Genomic DNA, 21,197 nt, shown 5'->3' on the forward strand with positions numbered 1-21,197 from the left:
TGCGTCGTCTCTCTTGTAAAAACGCAAAGCACTGTGGGTGCTATATAAAAGATATACAGAGAGAGTATATTATAGAGGTAATACTTTTCAGCAGGTGAGTGTAGCAATGGCACGGACATCTCATCAGACCTGAAGTTATCGCATCTACAAAGTGAGCACATCAAAGCTTCGTGACAAACCCCCCCTTGCAGAATTCCTTGCTCTACACGCGCTATTTTGAAATATTTTTTAAAAGAAAAGGGGTTTCAAAGCGAAGAGGGTCAGAATCAGGAAAATCTGCAGAGCACATGATGATTTTGCACTGCACATTGTACAGTTAGTGTTTGTAATGCAATTCCTATTTTTCTGTTATGGTTCATGCAATTCAAAATATTTTACCAAAACGTAACACCCTAGGCCTAGGATAACATCACTAGGATTCTTCAGGTTAATCTGAGGCATATTATTTCTACTTCTTTTAAGCACTTTTCATGCATTCTTATGCTATTTTAGCATTATGCCGCTTATTTTGAGGTTTTTTTTAAAAGCAAACATATCAAGTTTTGACAAACCGGGAATGAAAAACAGAAAAGTGTTCAGAATCAAAAAGAGAAAAAAGTATTTAGAACTAAAACCAAATGTTCAAAACACCAGAAAAATGTTTAGAACCAGAACACAAGGGAAACCCCAAACATTTTAACCCTTAACCAGGCAGCGACACTTGTATTTATCCACTGACTAAGGTAAATCCTACTGCAGCTTCAGGGATTTAGCAAGAACAAGAACTGACTCCCGCCCTTTTGCGCAATCTTTAAAAAAAGGAAGATTGTTTTCCATTCAGCTTTTCAAAATGTCCAAGTTAAGTAAACTAAAACATCTGCCAAACTTAGAATAAAAAAAAAAATAATGCAATACAATAACAGACTGGCTAGCAAAGCACGAGAGAAAAGAGCAGACGGGAAGCAGAGGGGGGGGGGGGGTCACATCTGGAGAAAGTGGGGATGACTTGGTCAGCAAGCTGTGCAAGGAATTTGAAAACAATTGAGAATTTGCAGAAGTTAACAGTGGCAGGTACAGGGGGCCCTGCGGTTACATAATTATGGCTATGCTCTTGGCTTAGACGTAGTGACCAGTGGAAGGGGTCACCATCAAATCTCCCTACCGTCTCTGTAGTCCCTACATGGCTTAGTGACATAACTAACAGACTGGGATGGGTCAACATAAAATGAGCAGATGAGGGAAGATGACGTGTGTTGAAAAACTACTTTTAATCCAGCGGTGCACTCCCAGACTATATGGTGCTGGCTGTTATGGAGTTAATGAGCTTGGTGTGTCTAACATTCAAACATAATGAAGTGGTAATGACTGACAAAAAAAGTTAATGATTTGCCCTTATTCATTCCCACAGTGATGAGGACTGGCCGGAATAAAGGATGGGCTCGTCCTAGGTGAACAGACTGGCAGGAGAGTATGAGGGGATGGTGCGGTTTTCAGGAAGGTCGCAAGCAAGGAAAGACAGACTGTTACAGATGCTATGGGAGGGATTGCCAGACAGCTGTGTCCTGTTAGCAAGTGAATCAGAAAAGAGGCTCATGGTCCAGGAATGGGAGCTATTTCCCCACACAAATGCAATACTTTATCCTTTCAAGTAGCACACACTGCAACAAATCTAATTCTCTCCAGAACCAATACAGACATTATAGAGCAGGCAAACACACACACACACACAAACAATTTAGCACTGGAAATGAACGCAGCACTGTACATCTGCCAATAGAGATTACCATCTAAACGTCATTGCCTGAGACACAGGGAGATAACGACTTCCCCAAGGGAAGGCAGACAATAAATGAAGTGGAAGACTTCTACCACGAAGTCAACCAACTTAACAATGGAAATTTTCACCTCAAGATCGTTATGGGTGATTTCAATGCAAAAATTGGTGCCCATCAGTTGGTAAGTATAGATACAGTAACGGGAATGAACGTGGGGGCAGATTAGTAGAATTTGCAGCGTGTGAAAACATGAATTCATTCTTCAGGAAGAAACCAAATGGATATGGAAGGGACCCAATGGAGTCAGGAATGAAATTGGCTATATCCTAAGTAGTTTGTACAAAGGATTAACAAAAAAAACGCACCTACGCGTTTTGAGCCATGGCTCTTTATCAGGGTGCGATATCCTAACTAACAAGAAACACGTAACCGAAGACTGCATAGTCCTTAACCGTTCTGACAAGAGTGATCGCCAATTTGGGTCACTGCAGATTACATCTGAATGCGAAGTTGGAAAGAAGAAAACTGATTAAAAAAAAGGAAGACAAAATCCCTCATCCCTGTTTGTTTGTTTCGCCATTCATCTTTATAATTTATGAAAATGTTCAAAAGGAACCGTTTAAAAAAAAAAATAATAATAAATAAATACATTTTTTTTTTAACCCAGCAGCATCAATCCCACGAAGCACAGCAGAGACTTTCAACTAGAACAGAAAAATCCCTTCATCTTGCTCAAAATATGTAGGGACACTTTAACAAATGATTATGAAGAACTTTTGAAGATTGTAGTTGAAAGCCCAGAAAAAAAAACTAGAGGAAATCTCTAACAAAAAACAGGATGAGAAAATATCTGATGAGACCAAACAGTTAATGAGGAAACGACAAGGAATCAAGCAATCCCAAGAAGTAAAAATAAGAATTTAAAATGTAGAGCTGTGCAAGACAATCCCCAAACGTGTAACTGAAAATGTAAGTAGATTGAACCGGGATATGATGAGGAAGACTATTGAAGATAACAAAGGCTTAAAGACAAAACAATTACTTCTGTATGGAAAAACAAAGACAAATCATTCCACTCAAACAAGACAATGGATCAACAATAAAAGACGGAGCACTTAAAGAGTGAACACTTCAACATGAAATGATATGGGAACACAGGTAATACAGGGCACAACCAAATAGGACAAGCGAGAAGAAACCATCAATGATGTACCATGCGTCCTTCCAGATATGGCAAAAGCAATAAGATCCATAAAGAATGGGCAGGCTCCCGGGGAAAATGGAATTACAACTGAAATCTTGAAAGAAACTGGGGTAGCAGAAAAAAATTTCTTGCAAAACGCTTTACATACGGATTGAAGAACAAGTCAATTCCAGATCACTGTATGCTAAGAGAATGGTGAAAATCACCTGCCTGAGACATGTGAATGTGCTCACAAGTGATATTTTAATTTGCAGAGCAATGGGGTAATGCCAGTTATCTTCATCGACAAGAAATGAGACCTTTAGAACTGTAGACCAATTAGTCTACTTCATATCACTTTCAAGATTTTTATGAAGATACTCACTAAATCGGATGCAATAGTTGGCTCTTGTCCAGCCTAGAGAACAGGATTTTGCAGTGGATACAACACAATGGACCACATCAAAGTCATACAAGTGATGAAAACGATCAATGAAGAGGGATCTTCTATGCTAGGGGAAGGATGTCAGAAAGGTTGGAGATTTTAAACGAGGAAGGAGGGGGGGTGGGGAGGGAGACAGACAAGAAACAGATAATGAACTAAATAGAATATTGTGGTGTAGTAAACATGGTATGTTTACTGCTTCAGCGCTCAGAAGAATATAAACTGCTGAATTAAAGGCTATATATTATTGTGTGCCACCCATATCTCATATATAGGGGCAAGAAAAGGGACAGGCAGTCAGATCATCTATGTGAGTGGATGTATGCAACCGATCTCTCTAAACAACTGGCCCGCTGGTGGGCTCTAATATTGTTGTAATAAACTCACAGTTCTAGATGTCAATGTGGCCGTCCTGTTGAAACAAAATCATCCGTCCATGCCGACCCTCCACTCACTACGGAAGACTCTCCGGTCCCGATGGGTGGTCTGTAGCCGATGGAGGTGTAGCTTTATCCAATTCAGCATCCCGGCGTGCTCCCGATGACGTCACGAACAGCTTGTATCCGCATACAGGGAAAAACGGTGCACCGCCGAACAAAATGTACAGAAGCTGGGATGTGCGTTTATTCTTTATTTAGTGGAGCATAGCAGCAGAGTCTCTGGCAGATCCTCCAACGCGTTTCACCCCGCAGGGCTTTGTTAAAGACAAACGCGTTAGAGGATCCGCCAGAGACTCTGTTGCTATGCTCAACTAAATAAAGAATCAATGCACATCCCAACTAAATAGAATAGATAGGAATTGGGAAATAACTAGGGGTCATGGAGGTAGAGGGAGTTTGACAAACAGGGAGACACCCATATTAAATACAGATACTAGAAAACTTCTAAAGACTAAATCCAACTGGAGTAGAAAGGCAGGAGCAGGTAAGATAACAATAGCACAGACTGAAAAAAACATAAATGCATGCTTGCTTATGCAAGGAGCCTGACAGATAAAATGGGGGAGATTTAATTAATAGCCACAAGGGAGCAGTATGATATCATAGGTATTACTTAAACATGGTGGGATGAAACTCATGACTGGGCAATTAATTTAGAGGCATATTCCTTTTTTCAGAGGGGTCGAGCAAATAGAAGGAGGTGGAGTATGCTTATAGTTTATATGTTTAATTGGTTCTAAAACCTATGCTAGGCATATGCTATAAACCACCACATATCTGTGAGATTGAGGAAGCCAAAATACTTTTGCAAATGGAGAAGGCATCAAAACTAGGTCATGTTTGCATAATGGGGGATTTTAATTATCCAGACAGACTGGGGCAATGAGATTAGCATTACAGCAAAAGGAAACAGGTTTTTGGGGGTGCTAAAAGACAATTCCATGACTCAAATTATTGAGGAACCAACCAGGAGAGGGGCAGTACTGGATTTGGTAAAATCAAAACAAACAATGTAGAACTAACATAAAATAATCAAGTCGCAAACATTTGGGAAACAGTGATAACATTGTCTCATTTTAAATAAATAAAATCAAAACAACATAATATATGGGTTCAACAAAGATTTTGCATTTTAGAAAGGCAGGTTTTAATAAATTGATGAATAATCTAGAAGGATTGGGATTATGTTTCTGCAGGGAAATTTTTTGAAGATAAATGGCCAGTTTTTAAAACAGTGTTAGAAAAGCACACATACCCTTGGGTAATAAATATAAAAGAAACAAGTCTAAACCAATGTGGCTAAATAAACAGGTAGGGGAGGAAATGGAAAAGAAGAGGCAGGCATTTCAATTCTGAAAGTCAGAAGGGATGCAGGCATCGTATCAGAATTATAAGGAATGCAACAAAAGTTGCAAAAATGTAAAATTAAAGGAAAAAAAATTGTAACAGAAAGATCAACCCTAAAAAGTTCAATTAAGTACCGTAATAACAAAATATTTAAAAAAATCAAATGCAGGAAACCCTTTCAGTGAGAGATGGGCAGGTAAATTATTGTAGATCAGAAAAAAGCAGGAGGTTTTAAAAAATATTCTTTGCCTCTGTATTTACCAGGGAAGAATCAATTGCAAAAATAGTGCCGCAGGAGGAAGTGACAACCTCTATATTAACAAACAATGGGTTAACTGAAGTGCATAGGCGGCTTGATCAAAATAAAGTAAATAAGGCACCTGGCCCCGTTGACATGCACCCACATTTTTCTTAAGGAGCCAACTTCAGTAATGGCCAAACCATTATATTTAATATTCAAGGATTCAATTTGCACAGGCTCAGTACAACAAGTTTGGCGTAAAGCAGAAAATTTGCCTATATTTAAAAAAGGGAGCTAGATCACAACCAGGGAATTACAGACTTGTAAACCTGACATCAATAGTGGGGAAGAGACTTGAAGGTTTAGTACAGGATAATATTCAGGAATACATAATGGATAACAAAATTAGTAATAGTCAGCATAGATTTATGAAGGATAGGTCATGCCAAACTAACCTTAGTTTGTTTGAGGAGGTAAGTAGGAATTTAGACCAGGGTAATTAAATTGATGAGATTTACTTAGATTTTGAAAAGGCTTTTGATACGGTGCCATACAAGAGTTTAGTGTACAAAATAAAGGAAATTGAACTCTGTGGTGGAACTTCCAGGTGGAAATTGCACCTGGATTGAAAACTGCTTGAAGGATAGACAACAGAGAGTTGTCGAAAATTGAACATTTAAAGGTTGGATTAAAGTTGAGTGGAGTACTGGGACCCCTGCTTTTTAAACTTGTTTATTAATGGCCTTGAGGTTGGCATAGAGAGCAAAGTCTCCATCTTTGCTGTTGACACTAAATTGTGTAAGAGTAGAATCAGAGCAGGGTGTAATTTCTCTCTAGAAGGACTTGGATAGTTTGGAAACTTGGGCAGGTAAATGGCAGATAAGGTTTAATACAGATACATGTAAAGTTATGCATTTGAGAAACAGGAATAAAACAGTCAATTTACAAATTAAACGGGGATAAATTAGGAGAGTCCTTGAAGAGAAGGATTTAGGAGTGCTTTTAGACAGCAGGCTTCGCAAAAGTGCCCAATGTCATGCAGTAGCTGCAAAAGCAAACAAGATCTTATCTTGCATTAGGCCTCGGTCCCGCTGCGCTCGTTGGCGCGGGCGGCTATGTCGCGAGTTCCCCACCAGCAGGGGAATCCTCGCGAGCCGGTCCCGGTCCCCCCTGGCGGCACAGCTGACTACACGCTGTGGCGCGTCAGCCGCTAGGAGACACAAGAGAATGGTGTTTCCTAGCGTTGACGCGTCACGTGGTGTGGCTGTGAGCCAATGGGGAGGGGAGGCTTCGGGAGGAGGAGAGGCTTCGGGGAGCGGGGAGGAGTGTGGAGTGAAAGCAGGTGCGTGCCTGTCTGTGTGTGTGTCTGAGTGCGTGTGTATGTGTGTGTGTATGAGTGCGAGTGCCTGCCTCTGTCTGTGTGTGTGTGTATGAGTGCATGAGTGCGTGAGAGCCTGCCTGCCTGTGTGTGTGTATGTGTGTATGTATGAGTGCCTGCCTGCGTGTGTGTGTGTATGTGTGTATGTATGAGTGCCTGCGTGTGTGTGTGTTTAAACTTTACCTTCAGCAGCTCCAGCCCGAGTCCGTGGAGGGAGGGAGGGGGGGGGAGAGTAGCGGGTCCCTCCTGCAGCCCGTGGAGGGAGGGGGGGGGGGGGAGAGTAGCGGGTCCCTCCTGCAGCCCGTGGAGGGGAGGGGGGAAAGAGTAGCGGGTCCCTCCGCTCAAGCCACGCCCCCCCTCCCTGTCAAACCTCCCACTCCCGCCCACCTCCCGCTCCAGCTCCCGCTCCCTACAGACCGCATATCGCGGTCTGTGTATCTCAGCGCACCGCCTGTCTGCAGTGCGGGTGCGCTGACACTGGGAGCGGGGCCTTAGCCTTAAGTGGGGGAGTAAGCATAATTATGCCCCTCTATAAAAGGATTAGTAAGACCACACCTTGGATATGGAGTACAGTTTTGGGCGCCACTCCATATTTAAAAACAAACAAAACAAAAACAAAAAAAACACGACATTATGGAACCAAAAAGTGCAGAAGAAGAAAATAAATAAAAGAAATGGAAAATCTGACTTTGTGGAGAGGCTACCTAATTTATGTGTTCACATTAGAAAAGATGCTTCTAAGAGGGGATATGATAACTATTGTATATACGAATATATTCGTAGGCAACACAATGAGCTTTCAAAAGAACCAATTATCCCACGGACAGTACAAAACGACACCGCAACAAAAGGAAAGGGCAGTTAAAATGTGGAATTCATTAACCATTGAGACCGTGTTGGCAGATACAATAGATTTGTTCAAAAAACGATTGGACATCTTTTTAGAAAGGAAAGGTATACAGGGATATACCAAATAAGTAAACATGGGAAGGATGTTGATCCAGGGAGTAATCTATCATTATTTGGAGTCAGGAAGGAATTGAATTTTCACTTATGAGACATCATTGGATAATGTTTCACTGGGGATTTTGTCTGCCTTCCTTTGTATCAAAATACTGCAAATACAAATACAGGATACGTATCAGTTGTCTAAATTTAGCATAGGTTGAACTTGATGGACGCATGTCTTTTTTCAACCTCATTTACTATGCAACTATGATCTGACACTCAGATTAGGATTTGTAGATTACAAAAAAGCATTTGATTCTGTCTACGCCACAGCGGTCCCAAATGCACTAAGTAGACAAAATGTTGAAGACGCGTACATTCATATTATAAAGAACATTTCCGAGAATGCCATATCAACCATTAGATTACATGAAGATACGAGCAAGATAAGGATCAGCAAGGGAGTGCGACAGGGAGACACCATGTAACCAAAGCTTTTCACTGTAACACTTGAATTGTTCAAGACTTTAGAGTGGGAAGAAAAAGGAATCAAAAGCCACGGTGAATGTTTGAGTCACCTACGATTTGCAAATTACATTTTTGCCTCAAGTCCAGAAGACATCCAGCAACGAATTGCAGAACTCGCCAAGGCAAGGAAGAATGTGGGACTCCGTATGAATCTCAATGAGACCAAAGGGATGTGCAACAAATGTGTCAAGTCTGCCAAGATTTAAATAAATGGAATAGAACTACAAGTCGAAGACGATGTCCACATTGGCCGGCAAACAACACTGGATGGGAACCTTTTGAATGAAGTCAATAGGAGAATGAAGATGGGATAAAGCGCATTTGGTAGATAATATTTCAAGGGGGCCTTCCACTGTGCTTCAAGAAGAAAGTTTTCGATCAGTGTATTCGGCCTGTTCGCACGTATGGATTTGAATCTTGGACCCTAAATATGAAGATAATTCAGAAGCTTCAGACAACGTAAAGAAGTAGGGATAGATCTGGCCTGCACAACATACAATCCGCCCGGACTCACTGTGCGCCCCGCTCCCCCATTACTTTGGGGAGTAATATTCAGGCCTCCCTCCACACCGATTGACCCATGCTTCTGACGTCAGCACGTCACCGGGCCTCCATGCTGGTGAGTGGCGGAAGCTCAGTGTAGGTACAGGTATTTATTTTTATACTATGAATTTGGGAGTTTTCTATATGTATTTGGGGCTTTTTATATGTATTTTAGGCTATTTGTTTTTTATGGGTATTTAGTTTATTTATATAAGTTTTGGGGGCTTTTGATATGTATTTGGGGTTTTCTATATGTATTTGAGTGGGTTTTATATGCATGCATGTAGGTCTTTATTTATATTATGCCAAATGTGTACTCAGCAAAATCAGACATTAGGAAAGAAAATCCCTGTCCCAAAGAGCTTACAATCTAAGTGGTTAGATGGGAAATTTACAGAGACCGCAGGTGAGGAATAAGTGCAGTAGATAGCAGTGCTTGGCCACAATGGTTGGTAGGAGTGACTGTGGGACAGTAGCCATGAGTGCAGGCTATTGGGATGTCTGATTTGTGAGGCGAGTTTCAACGTTAGTCAGTATTAAATTAGATACTGTAGGTTAACACCATTAGCAGGGGAAGAGGTGGCAAGGAGGCGAGGATGAGAGCAGATTTTATATGCATTTGGCAGGATTTTTTAAAATATGTATTGGGTTTTTTTTTTTATATGTGTAAAACAAAAACAAAAAAAGAGAGAGAATCCCTGAGGAGCACACGGGTTTACCAAGATATCACGGAAAATGTATTTCGGAACACATATAATAAAAACAAGTGAGAAAGGGGTTAAAAAATTCTTGGACGGAAGACAGGCCTCTGACAACACCGGCAAAATTATTGATATTATAGACCACGTGCACCTCAAACAATCCCAGGCCCTGATACTAAGTCTCGACGCAGAGAAGGCCTTTGACCGCATCAGATGGTCCTATCTAGACCAAACGATGCGCCAATTCGGCTTCTCCGGACCATTTCTTGCCGGCGTCCGGGCCCTCTATACTAATCCAACAGCCCTACTAAAACTCCCAGGAGGCCGCTCCAACCCAATAAAAATACAAAACGGCACCAGACAAGGCTGCCCCCTCTCCCCTTTACTCTTCGCCCTATCCATAGAGCCCCTGGCCGCCCGAATTCAAACTGAACCCACTATTAAAGGTATCCCAATCGGAGACAGGGAATACAAAATATCCCTGTTCGCCGATGACATAATTCTCACTCTGTCAGACCCCCTCACCTCCCTCCCTAACTTAGAAAAACTCCTTGACGAATTTGGCCAACTATCAGACTATAAAGTCAATACTGACAAGTCAGAGGCGCTTAGCATCTCCCTCCCGAACCCCGTATGGTCAGCCCTACAACAGAAATTTAAATATAAATGGAACACCTCCCACATCAAATACCTCGGAATCAAAATAGCAAGTTCATATAACTCGCTGTATCAAATTAACTACCCCCCCCCTCTTCCGCCAGATCTTAAAAGATCTTGAGACCTGGCTATCCCACCAGATCTCCTGGTTCGGAAGGATAGTATCCACCAAAATGAACATCCTACCCCGCTTGCTCTACTTCTTTCAGACCCTCCCCGTCCCTGTCCCACTAGCAGAACTGAGGAATATTCAGGCCCTTATATTAAGATTTATATGGCAACAACGTAGAGCCAGGGTCCCACGATCGGTCCTATTAGCCTCGAGGTCGAGAGGGGGCCTGGGGGCCCCGGACATACTCCGATACTACCTTTCGGCCCAACTGAGGCAGGCAGTAGTATGGAACAGTTCCCCCGCCACCAATTGCTGGCTGGAGATCGAGACACACCACGCTTTCCCGAACCCCCTCCCGACCCTACTGTGGTCCCCAGCTCTCAAAAACAGGAAATCGCTGAGACTTGGTCTCGGGGCAATGAGATGCACGAGGTCGACATGGTTAAAAACCAAAGGGAAATATGGCCTAGCTTCAACCCCCTCTCAACTGACCCCCTTATTCGGGAACCCGGACTTCCCACCCGGATGCGCCCGATCCCAATTCAGCCAATTTCAAGGCTTAAACATCAGAGTGGTTGCGGATTTGCTGGAAAAAGACGAGGCCATGTCCCTCCCGGAATTAAGAACCACATTCACGTCCCCCAACTTGCCCATTTTCCAATACCTCCAGATCCGACATTTCCTAAGAACCCAGTCCCCTACTCTCAAGTTCCCGCCGCGTTCTAGATTCGAGACCCTCTGCCTCAAAGGCGAATACCAAAAGGGCCTCATATCAGAGATTTATAAAACGCTCGAAGCATCTCAGCCCCCCCCTAACCACCTATATATGCAGAAATGGAATGAAGACCTAAACACCAACTTGGACCTTGAGGATTGGGAGGATATTTGGGAAGCAGCCACCAAAACCTCAATTTGTTCCGTCACAAAAGAAAACATCTATAAAATATTATTCCACTGGTACCTGACCCCGAGTAGACTGAGCCAAATCTACCCAGGCACTTCAGACGAATGCTGGAGAGGTTGTGGTCAAAGGGGGGACATGCCCCATATCTGGTGGACATGTCCGGAGATCCAAAGATTCTGGTCCCGGATCCAGGGCCTCCTGACGAGACCCTGGATATAGAAATACCCCATGACCCGCTGACCTACGTGCTGGGAAAACCAATTGACGACCTCCCTGCCCCAGCGGCCAGACTCGCGGCGGCAATACTGACAGCTGCGAGATGCTGTGTCGCGGCGGCATGGAAGAAAATTAAAGCCCCCTCCAGAAGAACTGTGATTACAAGAATAGACGGAATTATGAGCATGGAAAAACTGACGGCAATGTTAAAGCAAAAAACCCCACAATTTTACTCTACCTGGGAACCCTGGATAGGACTATCAACCCCCACATAAACCCCTCAGCTACTCCTCCCCCCCCCCCCCCTACGGCCGACGAACCCTAACCCCCTCCCCCCTCTCTTCCCGAAGTCGTTCCCAACTATCCACCTTTCCTTCGTCTCCCCCTCTCTTTTTCACTATTGAAAGAAGGAAAAAGGGTTTATTGTGTGTCATTTACCTCTTCTATGCCATGTACATGCACTGCGCCGTATTTACAAGTTGGCCTGTGAGCCAGTGTCGGTATTATGTACCCCTGCGATGTATGACACCAATAAAGGAAAAATATTTACAAAAAAAAAATTCTTGGACACATGATATGCAGTGATGAATGGTTACCGTGTCCATGTGAGCTATTAGGAAGTATGATTGAAAATGCTACAGTATATTCTAGTCCTGGATGTTTGCAGCCGAGTGTCTATGCATGTGCTGCCAGGACAAATCTGAAGATAAAGTGCCCAGTATCAGCACCAATGTATCACAAGAGAAAGCTTTATGGTCGTTAAGGGTCAGGGGAGGGGGGGGGAGAAAGGGTGAGAAGGATGGGAAGGGAAAGGGTCAATACGGACGGACGAAGTCCAAATACAGATCGCGAGTGTGTCACGATGCTACTGTCAAAAACATGTAGCCAACTCCTGGGTAAAAAAGTGTGCAGGAGCACCTATCTCACCCCTAATATGCTGGAAAAAAAACCCTCCCAAAAACTCTTCACATGTGCACACAGTTTGTCCCGTCTCGCTTTATAAGTCGTGCAGGCCTGGGATAGATGAACGCTGTGGAGCGGTGCTTCCAAAATCTTGTCGGAAGGGCACGAGTGTCCCGTTAACACCCAAGGCTCGTTTATCTTGGATATCTTGCAAGTGCAATTGCATTCGTCTACATGTCAAAATACATTTGCGGTTTCACACTGTCTGCCCTTTTCTTTTAAAAGGCTCTCATATACACCATCCTTTTTATATTTTCTTCAATCCAAAATGGCGGAATCTCCTGTGAAAAATAATCAGAATCTAATGTAACTAACAAGTTACTAAAAGCAGCAAAACACCTGGTGCCACATCTCCTTCTTGTTGGTTTTGTTCTAGGATTGAAGCAGATGGTGTCCGGAGATGTACCCTATTCATTTCAGCTGCGAGGGACCTCCTGCTTCCCGAGATACTTACCTCCGTAGTGGGGCCAATAGCTCTGGGGTTTAAATGTCCAGGTCACGCAGCCAATAGGCACCCACAAGGGATGATGACGACAGCTTCCTATTGACCTGTGCCACATTATGTTAGGAACACAAGTTCTCTGGCTGCTGAGATACCAGCACCCCAACAAAGGCAAATATCTCTGGAAACAGGGGGTCCCCAGAGCTGAAATTAATGGGGTACATCTTCGGAGACCCTCTGTTTCAATCTTAGGGAAAAAAATATGATGTGGTGCAAGGTGTCCTGCTGCTTTAAGTAACATGTTTAAATAACACATTACACTCTGATTATTTTTCACATTAGACTCCACCATTTTGAATGGAAGAAAATATAAAAAAAGTTATGGACTTCAGGCCTTATTCTATACATGACAATGATTGTTTAATGCCGTTTCCAGTCAAAAATACCTTAGAGCAGCGGTGCGCAAACGGGGGGGGGGCACGCAAAATTGTTCAGGGGGGGCGCGGCGGTTGCAGAGGCCCTGTGCTCTTCCTCCACGGCATTTAAATTAATGCTGGGGGATCGCAGGAGGACTCTGCAACTTCACTTGCCTTCTCTTCGGCGACACGTCGCCATGACAACGTGGTGTCAAATGATGCCCCGGGGTCTCGTGACCCTGCGGCGTCTTTTGATGCCGAAGAGAAGGTAAGGGGGGGGGGGGGGGCATGAGCAGGGAGGAAAGCAGGCAGGGGGGGGGGGGGCGCAGCAGGGACAAATTGCGCACCCATGACTTAAGAGTATCAGAGTCGAATCAGAGCATGATACATCACACCCAACATTTATGTTGCAGTGCATTGCAGGTCATTCTGGTGCAGAAATGGTTCACATACATTAAAGATATAGAGAGGGATAGATATATATTAAATAAATACAAGAGTACATGCGTATGAAGCTGGTAATTTGAGGTAATAGATGGTGTGGGATATATTTTTGAGCTTCGCAGCCAGAGTACACTGTGCTGTGTATGTAGAGTAACGCAATTATAACATTCAATAAACACAAGTAAGGTGCTAGAAATGAGTTCTTCACTTTGTGTTTATTTCATAGTTTGTTCATTTGGTCTTTAACCTCAACTTGTGCTGGATAGTTCATGGCTTTCTCGAGTACCAAACTCGCGGTGCATTCTTCCATCGTTAGGCACTGGCCAGTAAATGGGAGGATTGGAAGATAGAAAGAGAAGGATCCAAATTGGAAGTCACGGTGCACAGCCAGGTCCTGGTGAAAAATTGCAGTGGGAGCCACGACCAAAAATTGAATTAAAAAGTATTTATTAAGTGGTTAACACATGGGTAAGAGAGAAGCAGGTTAGAGACACCCCTCTTGGAAGATAGAAATGTAAAGTCTGCTAGCATTTAAAAACCTCCCAAAAAATGTAAATTAAAAAAAAAAAAAAAAAAAAGAAGAAGGTTCAATAAGTTTTTTTTACCCTAATCTGTTTGAAGACCAAGACCCACTCAAATTATTTTCTGACAGCACTTCTTGGTTATCCGGCAAAATGTCCATTATCGTAAAATGACTAAAGAGGAACCATTTTCACTTGGCCCAAATAACATAGTAAAAGTATGAAAATGCAGAGTTGCTGGTCTGACATTATAAAACAAAATGTTTTCATGAATCTTTACGTATGAGATGTATTAGGATTTTTTACTTTAACACTGTATTTCATTGTTAAAGGGGTCGCGTTAGGAGCAGGATGGAGTAAACAGAGGTGACCCCTCCTTTGGCCACTGCTTCTAAGCCAAGGGCCTAGCTATGGACATGTCACTGCAGGACCCCTTGACATGCCAAGCAGTTATTTGGTGCGAGAGCTGACCATTCAGATACAACTTAAGTCAGAATAAAATGCTATACAGGAAGAAAAATAGAAATGGCAGAATTTCATGAGCCCCGAGTTATTCAATTAATTCACTTCTTACAGAGGCATCTGCATGGAGAAGTTCTCTCTTTTATATTGGGTTAAGGGTGGACATGCTGCGATGTGGGATAGTGCAGGGGTTATCCGATGTTGGATGGTCTGTGCTCTTGACGCTGGGGTTCATACAGTATGGCAGAGCAGAAAGAACACAGCTGTCCAGCTGCCAGGTATCATGTGCTCTGAAGATCATGTAATGTATTTCCGAATATGCTGGGAGAGAATCAACACATAGAATTTTGACAACAGATACGAACCACCAGATACCGTGTCTGCCCATTTTCCTATGTGCTGTAAAACTTCAGATCGTGTGTGTGTATATATGTGGTGCACTGTGATTGGCCGTGCAAATCACGTGATGCGGCCGTCGCCTCTGAAAAACAAAGTCTCAAATCTCTTCATGAGACAGAAGCTTTGCAGCACGTCACAGCGCTACCGTCGCGATTGGTATGTGCGCCTTCATTGCATTTTATTGTTTTGAAGCTGCGCAAAGTCACGTGCGATTTCTGGTATAATCACGGCTTCATGCCGGAGATATGGTCTCTTGAAATAAACAGTACTGTAGAATAGCTGGCTGAACTGTACATAGACTAGATTTTATTTCAGAAATGTGAAGTTGAAACTTTTTTGTTTATGTTTAATCAGCTTCATTTAACCTATTAAACATGGCACTATACTTAATTCCATTTCATCCAATATGGGCCTGACCTTGACATATAGAGTGTGGTGTTCTGCTCTGCCAGATTGAGTAATAAGATAAACCCTGACATCAGAATGATTCATGTCCCCCTACACCCGTCAGCAGATCTCTCACTTCCCATTTATGTGCCAGATATTCTCTGGTCAGCATTTTGAGAACTTTGCCCTTCAAAAGAAAAGTGCACAACTCAAAGCAAACTAGTTGCTTCAGCGCTTGCAACAGAGGTCATCCACCCTCAACCATCATTTACTTTGGACACCCACACACACACACACACACACCTTTGATATTTTCAGGTCCCTGAATGGGAATCAACTTAAAACCCCTCCATTGCAGATTAATTCTTCAGACAGCTGCTGACATTTTGGATGTTTTTAACACAATGCGTCACCCTCTGGAAAACTAGGGGTTAGGTGTCAATGGTTCCGGTCCCATGCTGGCCACATCTGCTGAAGGAGTCCCTCCCAACTAATTATTTGCCAGTGCCACTTAGCAAGTTACCATGGCATTCCATTACAGTGCTAGCATTCCGTCTAACTTTCAGAACACCAAGATATATGTTAAGCAGCATTCCATTTCAGCAGAGAAAGATATAAAGTGACCGGGACCCTTTAAAAACCCAATAATTCAGGATAAATGCCTTTTCTCCTTACAAGTGAATTACATGTCGGGCAGCGACTGAACGGCTCCTTTTCTTTTTTTAGAAGTTATTCGTATTTACTTTTTTCTACAAGTGCACACCCACCCACAGGGCAATTTCTAAAAGAACAAAAAAAAAAAAAATCAAAAACAGAAGAATTTCTTTTTTTTTTTTTTATGGATTTCCAGGTAAATCAAAATTACTTTTTGGAGCAATAAAAAAAGATGGAATGTTTAACAGCACAGTAGCACGTACTGTGCAGAATGCAAGCCTCTGCGTTGCTGTAAAAAGCTCTCATTCCATTAGCTCTGTTTTGCCATGTAAGATGTTTTATTTCAGCTCTCGAGCAAGTTCTCCGCAGTTTTCTGGGAGATTTAAAGCTTGCGCTGGACTTGCCAAGAAACTTGGGTCTGTGGGATTGTGTAAATTCATCTGGCAGCGTGTCCGGCTCGCCATCTGGAGAACATTTTCGAGCAAGCAAGAAGGAGGCAGAGGCTCCAGATAAACAGGACAAGCAGCCCCGGGTCCCCCTGAGACCTCCTTAATACGTGTCACTCAGGAGACTTCTGCAGAATGAAAACTCTGTCCAACTTTCCAGATTGCACAACATGCCACCCGAGTCTAATGCACTAATGTATTCCTTATGGATGTGGAGCCTGAAGGAGAACATCAAAGAGGGGGGTGGGGAGAGAGGGAAAGCTAATTAACCCCTTTGGTACTAAGGGGTGGGGGTAGGCTGCCACACATCGCCTGGACCTCCTCTTTCCAGCTCTGCATTAGGCTGAGATTATAGTGGGCGTGCGATGGAGTTGCGCACTCGACAGAGCACATGGCGTCGCGCGCGCCTCTCGCCCAAGCGATGGGTGAACTGAGCATCCAGCGATTGGGGAGGTGTGGCGGAGGATTCACTAGGTTGGTTCGCCCTCATTGGCTGAACTGCTCACGTGACGCGGCCACCGTGCAAAAAGACAAAATTTGCACTATGGGCAGCCTCATAAGGTAGAGCCCTGTTCTCGCCGTCGCGAGCACTATAATCTCTGCCTTATACAGCAAGGGGGAAAAGGGGGAATCTACATTTCAAAGTCTTTTTTGGTTTCAGGAGGTGGACATAGGACGTGTATCTGGACTATCGTTGGCCATTTCAGTAGTCCTGGTTGAAACATTTAAGAATTCACATGTTAAGCTCCTGTATGCGCACACACGTTGTTGGGTACTATGCTCAAGAGAAACAGTATTACTACTAAAGCTGATGAAGGACAGAAGAGTCAAGCCTGTAGTAAATTCTCCTCTACAAATAAATTGATAAATAACAGTACCCCAGAGGGTTCATTCATAACAAAGTTAACCCTCGTCGTGCCAGTGAATTAGTTTAAACCAAGTGTCCGCTACCAGTTTAAGTAACTTGACCAAGAAGCTGGCACTGGCGGTCCCCTTATATAAATACTGGCCAGACTTTCTCCTCCTCATCCAGCACACATTGATCAAAATGACAGGACAATTTGGCCAACATCTGATCGGTCTCTCCAAAAGACCGAGCAACCACTGAAGCCAAAACATCTCTCGCCAGATTGTTTTTGCTTGGTCTTGGTACAAGAATTGTGACGCAGTAATAATGGGAATGTTGCTGGTACGTCTCCTTGACATTCCTTCTCCCAGGACAAATATGCAACCAGGTGCAGTGTGTCCCTCCCTAAATGTAAACATACAAAGAGGAGCGCAGAGAAGAAAATCTGTTGGATTAAAATTCCTTTATAACATTCAATGTAGTACATCAATAACTTACATATAATTAAATGATATTGCTGGCATCGCTGACATCCCTCCCCCGAATCACAAGTTTGTTGGAAATGCGGGACCCCCGGGTCCCTTCCTGGGTCTGTTCTCCGTGCTCTGCTCTCACTAGAGCACCAAACGGTCAACTTGCCAAAGGCAGCCGAACTACAAGTCCCAGTGTGCACCGCAGGTTGTGTGAATCTTGCGAGAGCTGCTGCCTAGCCAGAGCAGCGCTTCCACAGATTCACTGTGAACAGGGGAAGAATCGCAGTGTCCCGACCACGTCCTGCACTTGGACACTGACACAGCCTTATTTCGCCTTATTACAGCCTTAAACGCGTTTCGCGTTTTTTCACGCTTCGTCAGGAAGTATTACTCCCTAAATGTAACCTGTACAGCCCCACACAGCCCAAAAAAACATTTATATAATGATCCTCAGGAGGCTCTCTGCTATTATTTACGGTTATTTATTAAACCGCGGTAGAAACGCTTAATGAACTCAATGGGAGATTCGATGGGATAGTTGAACAGTCGCAGTCTTACAAATAACCTCCTTTTTGTTATTTTAGCATGCAGAACGCCCATTCCCCCTCACGTCCAAACAGTGAATCCATACATGAAAATCCAACCTTTCAAGGGTTTCTAATGTAGACCAGAAACTTCGTATTTAATTGTTTGAAATAAAAAGTAACAGGCTCATACAAATACCCTAAACTAAGTACCCCTGATCCATCTTGCAGACTCTTTGGCATCTGCCACAATAACAACCCATGATATAAAATGCACATTTTAACTTAATTTGTTATAATAAAATTCCCTAGGTGTGCATTGGTTATAGACGTATACACTGAGCCACAATATACATAACAATAACGCTCGTAAAGATGACTACAATTATCCAGGTGGAAGTGCTGGAGACATGAAATCAAACATTACAACCCAGATCAACTAAAGTGCTAAGCTTTATCACACCTTATTCATTTAAATGGAAGTTAAGACGTACTAAAGCTTAGCAACGTTTAGCAAATCTGGCCTTATGAAGGTCATATCATGCCAGCTTGTTATTGAAGACGAGTGCTCCTTGTCAAAAGTACAAAGTTGATGGCTGTACTGCACTGACCAGTTAAAGACTGCTCGTTTTAATATGAACAGGCGCACATTCATCCACACAGCTATATATATATATATATATATATATATATATATATATATATACACACACACACACACACACACACACACACACACACATACATACACACATATATATTACATACGGTACATACACACACACCATCATCATCATTAATCGTTACCACGAATCCCTAGGCTGCAGTGGAAGCAGTGTATGCCAAGAGATAATGGTGAAAGGCAGGTTTGTGGTATTTTTATTTGCTATTTCAAATAAAAAATACCAGTTTTGAGCACATTCACATCTCAGACAAGTCCACAAACCTCTTGGCATACACGGCTACACACACACACACACACACACACACACACACACACAATTTGTTTTATGGGTATGTGAAAATTACCTGATCTTGTCACAGTGGAAGATCCCAAATTAGCATCTTTTGTTATTTTTCTGTTTTTATTCCCCATAACTGGCTCGTTTGAGAAGTTTGGTGTCCGCTCGTCACAGGGGGGCGGAGAGACACCCCATGGGGCTGAGAACCCCTCGCTAATTCATAGGTAACCCAACCTCATAGGTAACCCAACCTCAGAGGTAGTGGAGGAATTAGGTTTCATAGGGCTGATCTGATGCATGTAAACGGATTTGCCCAAGGAAGTGACACCGTCATATCAAGGCGTGAGACCCCCCCTGCTAACGAGTGACGCTGTCATACGACCGAGTGACACCCCTGTCACACATCAGTGTCACCCCGGGTATATCATTCAGTGACAACGTGTCACATATCAGTGTCACCCCGGGTATATCATTCAGTGACAACGTGTCACACATCAGAGTGTCACCCCGGGTATATCATTCAGTGACACCGTGTCACACATCAGTGTCACCCCGGGTATGTCATTCAGTGACACAGTGTCACACATCAGAGTGTCACCCCGGGTATATCATTCAGTGACACCGTGTCACACATCAGAGTGTCACCCCGGGTATATCATTTAGTGACACTCTGTCTCATCACTGTCACACCCCTCCAGGTCCTCTCTCTCCGAGGGTTTCCTTACCTGCAGCCTCTCGGTCGCCGGCTGCCACATGTCCGCTCTGCTCCCCGCGGGGTCTCCGTGTAGAGCCGCGGCCAGACCCACAGTGTCCCTCTCTGCAAGCCCCGCCCACCTAACCTGCCCGTCTCCCCATGTCCCCTCCCACAACCCCGCCCCTCTCACAGCCCCGCCCACCTAACCTGCCCATCTCCCCTCTCACAGAGCCCCGCCCCTCTCACAGAACCCCGCCCACCTAACCTACCCCTCTGCCCATCTCCTCCACGCCACTCACACAGCCCTGCCCCTCTCACACAGCCCCGCCCACCTAACCTATCCCACTGCCCATCTCCCCTCTTTGACACCCACGCCACTCACACAGCCCCGCCCCTCTCACAACCGCCCCGCCTATTTCTATCAGCCCCGCCCCTCTCACAACCGCCCCGCCTATTTCTATCAGTCCCGCCCCGTGTCTCCCTCCCTCAGTCCCGCTTTGTTCCCCAATACGCTATTTTTTTTGCCCCCCCCCTCGGCTTCTCACCTCCTCTCTTGCTGTCCCCCACACACGGTGGGCGGGGTCTACGCGCGCTAGATACGCCCCCTCCTGCGCGCGCTCGGGCGCAGAGCTTTAACGGTCTGCGGTTGGCGCATGCGCTGTCTGTGCTCCGCGCTCTGTCACCTCCGCACTAAATTCCAGCCCCCGTTACCAGGGAGACGCTGTAAATCCCTCGCTGCCTGCGGGGCCTGGTGACATTACACACACACACACACGTACGTTAAGTATCTCTTACATGTGGAAATGTGTGAGTGAAAATTAGTAAAACAATTGGTGAATTATTATTATTATCATTTATTATTTGTGTAGCGCCAACATATTCTGCAGCGCGGTACCATGGGGTACAGAGTTATGTATATTACACAAACATGAACAGTTACATAAAGGTGAGGTCAAACATGCACAAAGAGGTCATTAGGGCCCTGCTCGTGAGAGCGTACATTCTTGAGGGAATGGGGATAATGTGGGGACATTAAGGTAAGGTGGTATTATTATTATTGTAGGTTAAGGTGGGCATATGGCCCATTAGGTTTGCCAGGTGTCCGGGTTTCAACTGTATTGACCTGTATTTTGCCACTGCGTCTGGTAAAAAATGAGAGGTAATTA

General features: G+C 43.9%; 1 protein-coding gene across 3 annotated transcripts in view; it reads right to left on the minus strand.

Moving 5' to 3' along the window:
• Positions 1-20,679, minus strand: part of PID1 (phosphotyrosine interaction domain containing 1) — a 46,452-nt gene extending 25,773 nt beyond the window's left edge. The window contains exon 1 of one of the 3 annotated variants that reach the window (XM_075570192.1): positions 20,577-20,679. Coding sequence is in view for 1 of the 3 variants with exons in the window: in XM_075570190.1 (XP_075426305.1) it covers positions 20,063-20,092 (30 nt within the window). In the remaining 2 variants the exon portion in view is untranslated. Of the gene's footprint in view, positions 1-19,404; positions 19,557-20,062; positions 20,173-20,576 lie in introns of those variants that run through there. The other 2 variants (XM_075570190.1, XM_075570191.1) reach the window with 2 other exon arrangements.
• Positions 20,680-21,197: the final 518 nt, after the last annotated feature.

The sequence above is a fragment of the Ascaphus truei genome, chromosome 14 (genome assembly GCF_040206685.1).
Source record: "Ascaphus truei isolate aAscTru1 chromosome 14, aAscTru1.hap1, whole genome shotgun sequence".
Taxonomy (NCBI): domain Eukaryota; kingdom Metazoa; phylum Chordata; class Amphibia; order Anura; family Ascaphidae; genus Ascaphus; species Ascaphus truei.